Source organism: Myxine glutinosa, chromosome 3 (assembly GCF_964187855.1).
Source record: "Myxine glutinosa chromosome 3, kmMyxGlut1.1, whole genome shotgun sequence".
Taxonomy (NCBI): domain Eukaryota; kingdom Metazoa; phylum Chordata; class Myxini; order Myxiniformes; family Myxinidae; genus Myxine; species Myxine glutinosa.
Window position 1 is genome coordinate 2349452 of NC_136263.1, and position 13523 is coordinate 2362974.

The 13523-nt window shown below is 47.2% G+C and overlaps 1 protein-coding gene across 1 annotated transcript in view; it reads left to right on the plus strand.

Moving 5' to 3' along the window:
* LOC137423828 (M-phase inducer phosphatase 2-like) overlaps positions 1-13523 on the plus strand; it is an 82344-nt gene that overhangs the window by 25583 nt on the left and 43238 nt on the right. The window contains exons 7-9 of the mRNA XM_068111361.2: positions 8611-8709; positions 10636-10767; positions 12484-12561. Coding sequence (XP_067967462.2) covers positions 8611-8709; positions 10636-10767; positions 12484-12561 — 309 coding nt within the window. The remainder of the gene's footprint in view (positions 1-8610; positions 8710-10635; positions 10768-12483; positions 12562-13523) is intronic.

A 13523-nucleotide genomic window follows, 5' to 3' on the forward strand; every position in this document is an offset into this window, starting at 1 on the left:
ACCGTCATAGGATGCCACCTTTTCTAACTAGTCAGTTCGTCAAATTTCTGCCCTGCTAGAGCTGCCCTGGTCAACTGTAAGTGCTGTTATTGTGAAGTGGAAACGTCTCGGAGCAACAACAGCTCAGCCGCGAAGTGGTAGACCACACAACGGGACCGCCGAGTGCTGAAGCGCGTAGTGTGTAAAAATCGTCTGTCCTCAGTTGCAACGCTCACTACCGAGTTCCAAACTGCCTCTGCATGCAATGTCAGCACAACAACTGTTCGTCGGGAGCTTCATGAAATGGGTTTCCATGGCCGAGCAGCCGCACACAAGCCTCAGACTACCATGCGCAATGCCAATGTCGGCTGGAGTGGTGTAAAGCTCGCCACCATTGGACTCTGGAGCAGTGGAAATCCGTTCTCTGAAGTTATGAATCACGCTTCGCCATCTGGCAGTCCGACGGTCGAATCTGGGTTTGGCGGATGCCAGGAGAACGCTACCTGCCTGAATGCGTAGTGCCAACTGTGAGGTTTGGTGGAGGAGGAATAATGGTCTGGGGCTGTTTTTCATGGTTCGGGCTCAGCCCCTTAGTTCCAGTGAAGGGAAATCTTAACACTACAGCATACAATGACATTTTAGACTATTCTGTGCTTCCAACTTTGTGGCAACAGTTTGGGGAAGGCCCTTTCCTGTTTCAGCATGACAATGCACCCGTGCACAACGCCGACTGCGAGTCAGGCCTAATCGCCCAACATCAGTGCCAGACCTCACTAATGCTCTTGTGGCTGAATGGAAGCAAATCCCCGCAGCAATGTTCCAACGTCTTGTGGAAAGCTTTCCCAGAAGAGTGGAGGCTGTTATAGCAGCAAAGTGGGGACCAACTCCATATTAATGCCCATGATTTTGGAATGAGATGTTTGATGTTTGGGTGTCCACTTACTTTTGGTCATGTAGTGTACTTTATGATGCCCCAATCATCTCCGTTTCTGCGTATGCGTGTTGACAATTATGACGTCATTTAAAAATTGCCATCTTACGTGAATGTTATCTCTTTGAAAATATATGAATGGAAAGGGAGCGAAGGGCGAAAAGAAAATCCGGCCATGACCAGAACAGCCGGTCGTCAGTTGCTTTGCTGTGTACAATATAGTGCAGGAGTGATGCATTTACCGCTTGCGTTTTACCTGTGAAATAAAAGCAACTAGAACGCCACTCAGTAGAGCGCATACTCCCGCCATGGGTCAAGTTGGAATAGTACGATTTCACAAAAGTTTGAGGGAGTAGTTCAGTGACAACACAAGACAGACACTGCACAGATATATATTTAGAATATATAGAAGATAATGTAAAAAAAAAAAAACAAGGCAATTTCACTTACATTTTCGGATTCAGCATTCAATTCCATGTAGGTGAGTGTATTTTGAGGCATGTGTGACTTCAAATAAAATTGTAAGCCAGGAAAAACGTTCGTTTCATTCCTTTGGGATACAACATGTAAAACTGGCCCAAACGTGAAAGCAAAACTCGCTCATTTTAATTCGTTCAAGCTAATGCGACCACTCATTCTTCTGGGAAGAATCCCGTGCACATGCTTGTCACACTTATAACTCACCTAAGTCTTTATAAGTTCATCAAATACTGACACCGCGATGGACATTCGCTGAGGTAAATGTTGATATCTCTTCTGAGGTTAAAAAAAAAAAAAAAACAGTTTTAAAGCATTATACGTATCAAACGATACATTTTATGAAACGGGGAAACCTAATACACACTTTGGTGGTTTTAAAATGACAGAATATGCCTTTATTATAGATAATAAAAAAAGAACATTGAAGACGACGCTGCTAAAAAAAATACACCACTCTAACGCATAACCTGGGACTGACACAATCTGTCAATTTCCCGACCCGGATCTCAGTCAACGGAACATCTTCTCTTCTGGACTTGGTTATGACTAACTTCCCTGAAAATGTCTGCTGCTCTTCTTCTGCTCCGATCGGATCATCTGATCATGTCCTTGTTAAAGTGGACATCTCTCTGACCATCCTCAGGGAGCCTGCTCAGCGTCGACGAGTCTGGCATTTCACTCAGGCCAACTGGCACGGTCTTCAAGCAGCCATCAATCATCTGGACTGGTCTCCCATCTCTACCACCTCTGACATCAACTCATCCTGGGAATTCTTCCAAAGTAAATTGCTCTCTCTCATGCACAGATTTATCCCATCTCGTCTTCAGTTGTCATACCCTTCCTCCCGTCCATGGTACACGGATTCTTGTGGTGAGGCTGTTGCCCAGAAACAACTTGCCTTCGTCTCCTGGAAAGCAAATCCAACGGAAGGAAATCTCATTTCCTTTCACAAAGCCCGAAACAAGTGTGTGTCCACCCTCAGGAGAGCCAGGAAACAATATCTCTCCGTTCTCAAGACCGAACTCTCTTATCTGTCTCCCTCTTCCAAATCCTGGTGGCGTCTGGTCAAATCCGTTTCTGGTGTTTGTTCCCCCTCCATCCCCTCCCTTACCTCAAACGGCTACACAGCTGACTCTGCACGTGAAAAAGCTGAATGCCTCAACTCTGTGTTTGCCTCTAAATCTTGTCCCAAACCCATCCCTCTCTGTACCCACCATACCCAGTCGTACCCTGCTGCTCCTGGACTCCGTGTCCTTTCCTCCTGACAAGGTGGAAAAGTTTCTGTCAACCCTCGACTGATTCTGCAACTGGACCCGACGGCATCAGCCCACGGGTCCTAAAATCCTGCTCTGCTGCTCTATCTCACCCTCTCTCTGTTCTCTTCACCCTCTCTTTTGCTCAAGGTCAACTGCCATCTGCTTGGAAATCAGCCAACATCACTGCTTTGCACAAAAAAGGTGCAAAAACAGATCCTAGCAACTACAGACCAATCAGCCTTCTCCCAATTATCAGCAAAGTCATGGAATCCATCATTGCTTCGGATATGAAATCTTTCCTCTTCTCCAATGGCTTGATCTCTGATCATCAATTTGGTTTCAGACCAGGTCACTCTACTCTGGACATGCTGCTTCTGCTGTCTCAACAATGGATGGAGGTCCTCAATGCCAAACAGGAAATTAGAGCTGTCTCCCTCGACATATCACGTGCCTTCGACACGGTCTGGCACCCCGCTCTGCTCACCAAACTCTCCTCCTTTGGTATCCATGGAAATCTCCACGCATGGCTGGCGGACTTCCTCTCTAGTCGTCGTCAACGTGTGGCCCTGAATGGGTTTCTCTCATCTCCTCTTCCTGTTCAGGCTGGAGTTCCCCAAGGCAGTGTTCTGGGCCCCGTGCTTTTTCTGGTCTTCATCAATGATCTCTCTGACTCTCTCGAAAATCCTCTCTATCTCTTTGCTGATGACTCCACTCTCTGCCGCTCCATTCCTCTTCCCTCAGATCGGCAGTCTGCTGCCTCCTCACTCTCTGAAGACCTGGACAAAATCACAGACTGGTCAAACAAGTGGAACATGTCTTTCAATCCTGACAAATCTCACACTCTTACTATGTCTCTCCGAAAAGATCGACTGGACAACCCTCCCATCTACTTTCTCAACAATCCTCTCCAAGAAGTTCTGTCGCTCAAGATTTTGGGTCTCACTATCTGCCATGATCTTTCTTGGGAAAACCACATTTCCAAGCTGGCCTCCAAAGCCAGTCGCCGACTGGGCATCCTCCGTCGTGCGAAGTCCTTCCTCGGCACACCTGAGCTCCTCACCACATACAAGGCTTTCATCCGCAGCTCAATGGAATACTGTTCTCCCCTATGGGCCGGTGCTCCTGCCTCACACCTAGCTCGGCTTCACGCTGTTGAAACCAAAGCTTTCAGAATTATTGGAATCTCCCGCGATGAAGCTATCTCTGAGGGCCTTTCACTCACTCACCGCAGGCAGGTAGGTGGTCCTTCTGTCTTCTACCGACTCCTCTCCGGCCTTGCACCCCCAGCTCTCTCTGTGCTCTGTCCCCCAAATATTCCTACAGGTCGCACAAGATCTGCCAGCAACCCTCTGATGGTTAAACTGCCGAAATCTCGGCTCTCTGCTCACCTTCACTCTTTCATTCCTCTTTTCTCCCGCCTCTGGAACAAACTCCCTCACTCCCTTCAATCCCACTCCTCCCTCCAGGTCTTTAAAACAGCTGTTCACCACCATCTCTTATCTTCCCCCATCCAAAACCTTGATCTTTTCTACCCCCGCTAATTCACCCCAGATCCACCTTGTTTGAAATTCCAACTTCTTTCCTGGAAGTCCTGGCAGTGTCCATATGTTTTATACCTCTCCCACCGCCCCCTTCCCATGCCCCCCCCCCCAAAGCCCTCGCCCTCCCACAGATCTCTCGATGTCTCCATGTCTCTCGGTCCCTGCTCTCAAATGTTGTGTTTGTGTCCTGCCCCCTCTCTCCCCATCTTGTCTACCGCTCCCGATGTTATTTGTTTTATGTGTCTGTTTGTCTTTCTGTGTGATTAATGTTCGCTCTTTCACGAGCCTCGATCTTGTATACAAAAAAAAAAAAACAAAAAAAAAAAAACCCCCCACGAGTTTAAACTACATTTTTTTTTGTTTGTTTGTTTTTTTGTATACAAGATCGAGGCTCGTGAAAGAGCGAACATTAATCACACAGAAAGACAAACAGACACATAAAACAAATAACATCGGGAGCGGTAGACAAGATGGGGAGAGAGGGGGCAGGACACAAACACAACATTTGAGAGCAGGGACCGAGAGACATGGAGACATCGAGAGATCTGTGGGAGGGCGAGGGCTTTGGGGGGGGGGGGCATGGGAAGGGGGCGGTGGGAGAGGTATAAAACATATGGACACTGCCAGGACTTCCAGGAAAGAAGTTGGAATTTCAAACAAGGTGGATCTGGGGTGAATTAGTGGGGGTAGAAAAGATCAAGGTTTTGGATGGGGGAAGATAAGAGATGGTGGTGAACAGCTGTTTTAAAGACCTGGAGGGAGGAGTGGGATTGAAGGGAGTGTGGGAGTTTGTTCCAGAGGCGGGAGAAAAGAGGAATGAAAGAGTGAAGGTGAGCAGAAAGCCGAGATTTCGGCAGTTTAACCATCAGAGGGTTGCTTGTTGTTGTTGCAGTTTAACCATCATTTACAACAAATATGAAAACTATTTTCATATCACAATGTTAATTAAAAACACCTCACAGCCACGTGATTTAAAAACACCTCACCACCACGTCATTTTTACCTCACCACCACATAATTCAAAATACCTCACCACCACGTGATTCAAAACCACCACCACGTTATTAAAAACACTTCACAACCACGGAAAGAAAAGTTTCAGGGAGTAGTTCAGTGACAACAGACACTGCCCAGATATGTAGATATATAGATAAATAAACCTGAAAATCGCAGAGCCAGAATTATTATTTGGTCTGGGAAGCCCATGCGAGGTTTCTTCTTCTTCAGCCTCTCACAACCCTGGGTGAATATGTGATCTTTTTTAAAAAAGTTCGAATTTTGCCAAATCTGTTTTATTCGTTTGTTAATATACCTGTCATTGACAAATCTGGAATTATAATTTTATTTTAGGTTCAAATAAACCGGGACATTGTCAAACGATGCCTGCAAGTCTGTACATGTGATAAATAAATTAATCGTCCACAGTCGAAGACTTCTTCTTCACGCAATAACAACTTCCAGCTTCCTGACCGTACATCCAATCATCTTCAAATTTTGCACACTTGTTACTCTTCATGACTTCTACTACAGTATTAAGTTTCATGTCGATCAATGAAGTGGTTCAAGAGATATAAATGTTTTTATTATTTGCGTTTAATTAACGATATCTGCCAAACCACGTGACCTATCACAAATTCCAAAAGGGCATTTTCGTAGACTGATATGCTGAACAGATTTGTGAAGTTTCCCCTCGATTGGATCACAAATGAGGGAGGAGCTAGGTTTTAAATGTTTGTGCTTAAAAAAGTCATACCTCTGAAACCATGTGATGCATGATGTCATGCTCGCTGACTTTTTTGTTCGCCATGGGTATGCGATTCTGCCTGCAAAGTTTGGCCTCGATTTGTTCAGGCGTTTTGGAGAAAATTGGATTTTAGTGTTTTTCACTCAAAACAATATGGCGGCCGAACCACGTGACCTGTGACGTCATAATTACCATTAAAATATTCTGCAGACCGAGTCCCTCCTATGTTAAAAATTTCCTCTCAATCGGTCCAATTATATTGCAGAGAAAATGGTTTTTAAAGGAAAACAGAAAAAAAAATTCCCAAAAACCTTCCTGGATCTGGAATAATTTCCTAGGTTTCACCAAAAACTAATCAATTCTTCCTTATCCCAAGTGCAATCATCCCACCAACTTTCATCCAAATCCGTTTAGAACTTTTCCAGATATCTTGTTCACGAACACACGAACACACACACACACACACACACACACACACACACACACACACACACACACACACACACACACACACACACACACACACACACACACACACACACACACACACACACGATCGAATGCATTACTCCCTGGCGGGAGTAAATATGGGGTTGTAGCGACCCATGGGTCCCCCAAGCGAGACCAGCAACAGAATCTCCTTGCTCCAGCCGGTGACGTAACCGGTGGGCAAACCACGGCGCCGGGGTGGCCAGTCACGTGACCACCAAAGCGTGCCGCGCGTGCGGTTATAATCCTTTGCACCTGTCGGTCACGTGACCACCAAAGCGCGCCTCGCCTGAGAGGTGTGGCTTTCGGTTTCGGTTGTGCTTTCTGGTTTTGATATATATGCAGCCCGATAAACGGGCTTTTTAGAGAGTTCCCGAGTTGGTTTTTACAATAAACATCTTCTTGGACGAGTTTGTGCCTTGCCCGTCACTTCGTCCGTCTCAAGCAAGAGCACTGCTCTTCACTGGTGACCCCGAATTTACGACATGCGATGGACACCGCAGTGTCCCTCAAATTGCCCACCTTCTGGGAAGCACATGCCGCCGTCTGGTTCGCGCAGGCGGACTCCCAGTTTGCCCTGCGTAGCATCACGGAGGACGCCACGCGATACCATTACGTGGTCGCCGCGCTTGGCTCCGCGACCGCAGCCCGCTGCCTGAGCTTCCTCCAGAACCCGCCCGCTGACGGCAAGTACGACGCCATCAAGGCACTTCTTCTGGGCGCTTTCACCCTCTCCCCGGCTGAGCGCGCACGACGCCTGCTCGACCTTCCTGAGCTCGGCGATACGCGCCCGTCCGAACGCATGGACTACATGCTCGCGTTGCTCGGCGAGCACCCCTCGGATTTCCTGTTTCGGGAGCTTTTTCTTCGCCAGCTCCCGGCCCAGGTACGGGTCGCCCTGGCAGGCACGACCATCGTGAACCCCCGCGACCTCGCCAAGGAGGCCGACAAGATCGATTCGGCAAGCCAGCTCGCCGGAGCGGTGAGCCAGCTCGTCGGGGTGGCGGCCGGGAGCCCTCCCGACCACCCGCCCGGCGCCCGCGACGCAGTTTCCTTCCCGGAGGCCGCCGGGCCGGCGCGACTGGCAGCGGCGACGCCGCGTCGCCCGGTCCCGACGCGTCGACCGGAGCCCCCGCCGGACCCGGCCTGGTGTTATTTCCACGCCAGGTTCGGGCGGCAGGCCCGATCATGTTGACCCCCGTGCACGTTCGGCAAGTCGGGAAACGGTCGGGCCGGCGCTCACTACCAGCCATGAGCGCCGGCCGTTCAGGAAACCTGCTATTCATCGCGGACCAAGCGTCGGGGCGGCGCTTTCTCTGCGACACCGGCGCCCAGCTGAGCGTCATTCCCGCTTCGGCGGAGGACAGGCGGGCCGCCATTTGTGGCCCCTACTTAATCACGGCCAACGGCTCCGTCATCCGCACCTTCGGCCCACGCACCGTCGCCCTCCGCTTCGGCAGCCAGCTCTTTCACTGGGAGTTCGTGACGGCGGACGTCCCCATGGCTTTGCTCGGGGCCGATTTTCTGTGCGCCCACGGGCTGCTGGTCGACATGAAACGCCGGCGTCTCGTCAACGCCGTCCGACCACCCGCCCCCACACCGGACCCCCCCCCCCCCGCGTTTGGCCAGGGGTCGTTTCGTTCGGGTCATCCGGACCCCCCTCAGGTTGACCTTCCTGGATCAAGTCCATTCTGGGGGGGCGTGTGTAGCGACCCATGGGTCCCCCAAGCGAGACCAGCAACAGAATCTCCTTGCTCCAGCCGGTGACGTAACCGGCGGGCAAACCACGGCGCCGGGGTGGTCGGTCACGTGACCACCAAAGCGTGCCGCGCCTGAGAGGCGTGGCTTTCGGTTTCGGTTGTGCTTTCTGGTTTTGATATATATGCAGCCCGATAAACGGGCTTTTTAGAGAGTTCCCGAGTTGGTTTTTACAATAAACATCTTCTCGGACGAGTTTGTGTCTTGCCCGTCACTTCGTCTGTCTCAAGCAAGAGCACTGCTGCTCTTCAGGGTTCACCCACCTGCTGGATCAGACATCGATCAATTAAAGAAGCACCTGAGGGTTTTGTGACAGGTGCTGTTTATTTACAAGTTCCAAATCCAATCTGGTTCGACATATGATACATGTTCTATGTGAGCTGCTTGCTTTCCCTCCTCTTTGTTTTAACATTCTCGCCCATTGTCCTCCAGCCCTGCTTCTCGGAGATGCAAGAAGCCAGTCCTGTGCTCATGCCATCAAACTTCAGAGTCCCTTACTCACCCTTTGGAGATTTCAGCGAAAAGGAGAATGTAATTTATTTTTCTTACCTTTTTTTTCATCTTTTACGGAATTAATTTTTATTTTTAAGGCTTTGAGAAAATTCTTTACTTTTGTCACCTTTCTCATGGCCAAGATTTGGTCGCGGCCAAGATGTGAAACTTTTTTTGTAATGAATGAATCATTAATTATGTTGCATCCTTCCTTATTCTCCAGCCTGGTGTTGGCTAAGCGGTTATGGTGCTGGCTTGGGATCCTAGGATCCTGGGTTCAAATCCTGGTTGATCGTTGAATTAACGCCAGGGGGGTTGACTCAGCCTGTCATCCTTCCGAGGTCGGCAAATTGAGTACCAGTTCACTAGTAATTCCCTGTGTGTCGCAAGAGACGAACAGGGTTGGCGGCAAGAAAACGAACAGGGTTTCATGCCGCCAACAGGGTTGGCGGCAGGAAAAGCATCCGGCCATAAAACATTGCTTCAAAAAGGGGACCATGGTGCCTGAAAAAGGCCAACCCCTGCTCTGTGGGGAAAAATGTCCTCTAAAGGTGGTTCCTTCCTTGTTCACCCTCCTTTTTTTATGTTTTATTTTTATTTTTTTTTGCTGAGGGAGAGGGAAGGGACTCGATTGTATCCTGCATGTTTTATTTTTAACTCAACTGGACTATGTCCAGCTGAGTTTTTGTCGACACCCAGTGTCCGTCGTCCGTCTGTCGTCTGTCTCTGTCTGTCTGTCTGTCGTCTGTAAACAATTCGACGTCTACGCTCTAAAAGTCACAAATATAGATTAAATTTGATGAAACTTGTTATGCAGCATCTTTAAGACATAAACTAGTTTGAGATTGCATTTGGGCGTTGCACGCCCAAAAATGGGCACAGCAGGGCGGCCATATTGAAAAATCAATTTTTGTTAATCTGGTACTTCCTAATGTAGCTAGAAGGCTGAAACGTGGTGTGTAGACAGTATGTAACAAACCTCAACACATAATATTCTAACAATATAGATATAGACCAGTTGAGTTCAGGTTCCCTGGAACCTCTAGTTAGTCCCCTACCGGTGTACACCGGAGGGGGCTATAGGTTTGCACGCCATCCCTCCGTCAGTCCGTCAGTCTGTTAGTCCGTCACGCAAAGAACAGTTTTCCGGACTTTTTTTTCTAAACTCTTAATGCTAATGATTTCAAACTTGGTACAAGGTTTCCTCATGATAAGTTACAGATCAAGTTCGAACTTCACGACGTTTCGATCATTTTTGACAAAGTTATGGCACTTTGTTTATTCTAGAGTTCTCCTCAAGCTGCACCGCGCACCCTCGGCCTCGTCTCACGAACGTCAACAGCGCGACACAGCGTGCGCTTTCGGGAGGGGCGGAGCCAAGCCGAGAAACATATATATATATATATATATATATATATATATATATATATATATATATATGTATATATATATATGTATATATATATATATATATATATATATGTATATATATATATATATATTTATATATATATATATATATATATATATATATATATATATATATATATATATATATACACACATCGATCATTGATCGTGAACCGGAAAATATAATAAATTGCTGATATTTAGCGACTCGAAAGGTTCTTTATCAACAACTTATTTTGTCGTGCTTCTGCTGACCTGTCTGCAAGGTGTATAAATCGAAGTCCCGAGTGCGAATCACAGGTGAGCCCGTCCTGAGGTAATTAGCGATTGGGAACGATTCAGAACCTATGGGTAAATAACCTTTGGTAATTTCCCCAACAGTTTTCCGGACGACAGACTGCTGGTAGGGGACATGTATTGCAGCGCAATACTCAGAATGCTTGTTTTTTTTCTAGTCATTTATCTCAATTTTAACTGTTTTGATTACAGTAAATTTCCTTATAAGAGAAGTTTGTTTCGTCTAAGCACTTTTTTCTCTAATTTTGGACCCAACAGATATCTCCTCCGCCATTTCCCAAGGTGTTCAACCTGTCTGAAACTCCAAAACCTTTAGGAGATTGTGAGAGAGCAGCACAGCGAGAGGAAGATTCTGAGAATCTATTTTGCTTTGCGAATGTTGACAACAAGGTGAGGGATAGATACTTTAAAAAGGGGACCCCCTTTTTAACAGGTGAGAACAGGGTATAAAAAAAAAATGGAGATGAGCTTTAAGTTTGGACTTGGGGACGTATAACAAGGAAAGGGCTTCGGGAAGAGTCTGTACAGCCTGGAGGGATGGATACAGAACGGGGGAGGAGGAGGGAGGGGTAGGGTAAGATGTGGAAGAGGTAGGGAGAGCTGTTGAAAGTGTGTCAGAGATTTCAGAATAGCTAGGAGAACGGGAAGGCTGGGGCGGACAAAAGGTTTGGTGGTGATTGGGTGAGGCACATTGAGGTGTTATTTGAGGGGAGGGGGGGGGGCAGAGCGAGGAAGAAGGTTGGGGGAGATGGAGATGAGAGTTGGAAGGTGGAAGAAGCAGGGAGGACGCTTTGAGGAGGGGTGAGAGGGGAAATGGAGAAAAAATGAGGGTGGGGAGATTATAAGGGGAGGGGCGAGGGGGGAGTTTATGAGGGGAGGGGTTAGGGGGGAGTTTAGGAGGGAAGGGGCAAGGGGGGGATTTTAAAGGGATGGGGGAGATTTGGAGGGGAGGAGTTTGGGGGGAGGGGCGAGGGGAGTCTAGGAGGGGAGGGGTGAGGGGGTAGTTTAGGAGGGAAGGGGCAAGGGGGGAGATTTGAAAGGGATGGGTGATGGGGAAGATTTGGAGGGGAGGGGTGAGTTTTAGAAAGTGTTGTACCTTAAAATGCATGTTGTTGTTGTTGTGTTGTGTACGATTAATGGGAAACGAACATTTATTGCAAAATGAGTTTCTTGTGACCTTCGAGTCAGAGATATATTTAAGTATGCTGGAGGGGGTGGGGGGGGGGGGGGGAGGAGTGCAGGTGAGTGCAGGTGAGTTTAGGGAATGTAGAAAGGAGGAGCTGTAAGAGATGGAATTTTTTTTGGAATGAATAGATTTGGTGAGCAAGTCGAAAGCAACCTTATAAAGAAGAAGAAGAAAAAAGTGTTATAATATACGAAAGTTGCACCTTGTTAGATGCCTGAAGACCACCAGAGAAACGAGCACTTTGAAGTCTAGGGGAGCAGATGAAGAATAGACAAGGTTGGATATGATCAAGTCACAGTGGCAGTCAGTTGCCTTGGGAATGTAACACATTTGGCGAGACCAGAAATGTCACCAAAGACCTTTGTTGCATTATGAGGAAGAGTGGTGTGAACACGGATTCCAAGCCTGCTAGAGACGGTTGAAAGCGGTCTCATTTTGGAAAAGACAATTGTAATGGGATACTAAAACAGACTCGAAGCTCGCTGAGAGCCTCAGCCTCATACTCGGAGTCATCACAGATGGGAAGGCGGTAGATCATGTACATTGACAAGACATTGCTATGGAGAGGGACACATCCAGATATATTCCACGGAGATTTTGGGTATTTTGGGTGACGGTCAGGAATGGACTATGAGAAATGGAGCTTTTGATGTGGACCGGAACACCACCAGTACAAGCAAACCATTTACAACCAAACAATGAGGGAGATGAGTGAGTGAGGGACATTTGATGGAGGAAAGGTTTGAGGCAACAACCTGGAGGGAGATCCCCATGAGATTGGAATCCAGAAGATTGTACTCACTATTTTAGGATGAAGGAATTTTCATTTGTGACAAGTTGTTTTTTTGCAAACCATCTGTTTGGGTTTTTTATGATTGGCTTCACTTTTGACCTCGTTTCTTTCTGCTAATATCCTACAGGAAGAGAGCCATGCTGTACCGAGCAGCGTGGCTACGTTGATTTCGGCTCCTTTTGTTTGCCACAATGAGGATAAGAAGGTGAGATGTGTACGCTTGTCACTCTTCTTCCAGCCTGAGTGTATTATTTGCTGATAAAATGAAGGAGTCTTCGGTTGTCTCTCAACAACCACTGATTGGTGTTTTTCTCGGTCCCATTTTGTCAATTCAGCCAGCTCAGTTGAATTAATTGTGATGCATTGCAGGAAAATGACTAAACTCTGGTATAAATGGAGGACTGCAAGCAAGCCGTACACTTGCTTCGCTCTGATGCTCAAACATAGTGGCAGCAGACATTTCCTTGTTTTCTGAATGTTTGACTTTCTTCTGAGATTTGTAGAAACAACTGAAACATGACCCCAATCGCTCTTCCAGTAGAAACATTAGCAGCCCTGTTTGGTCCCAAAGAGATCGGAGAGGATATTGCGTGTAGAGCATCTTACCGCGTGCAGCGCATCTGTCCGTGTGCATAGCCTCTGTCGGCATCCGATGCGTCTGCCTGCAGGCTAATTTTTAATGAAGCGCCCAATGGCCAGAATATTTATGGCCCAAATTGCCTTTAATAGGCCGTCACCTGAAGCTGCAGAAGTGGCTAGAAAATGAGTTCCGTTCCACCATCCAGATTTCCCAATTAAATGAGGCACTATGCAAATGTTGTTCGATTTTCAAGTCGATCGGATAAAAATTGACCTTTTTCAGATGAAAATGGATTTTGGAAGTTTGACCTTGAGTTGACCTTTGACCTTTTGACCTCAAATGGTTGGTTCCCAAATTTAGTGACAATGTGCAAATGCTGTTCAATTTCCAAGTCAATCAGATGAAAATTGATTGTTTTTCAGATAATTGATTTTGGAAGTTTGACCTTGAGTTGACCTTTGACCTTTTGACCTCAAATAGTTGGTTTCCCAATTCAGTGAGGCACTATGCAAATGCTGTTCAATTTTTCAAGTCGGATGAAAATTGATTTTTCAGATGAAAATAGATTTTGGAAGTTTGACCTCGAG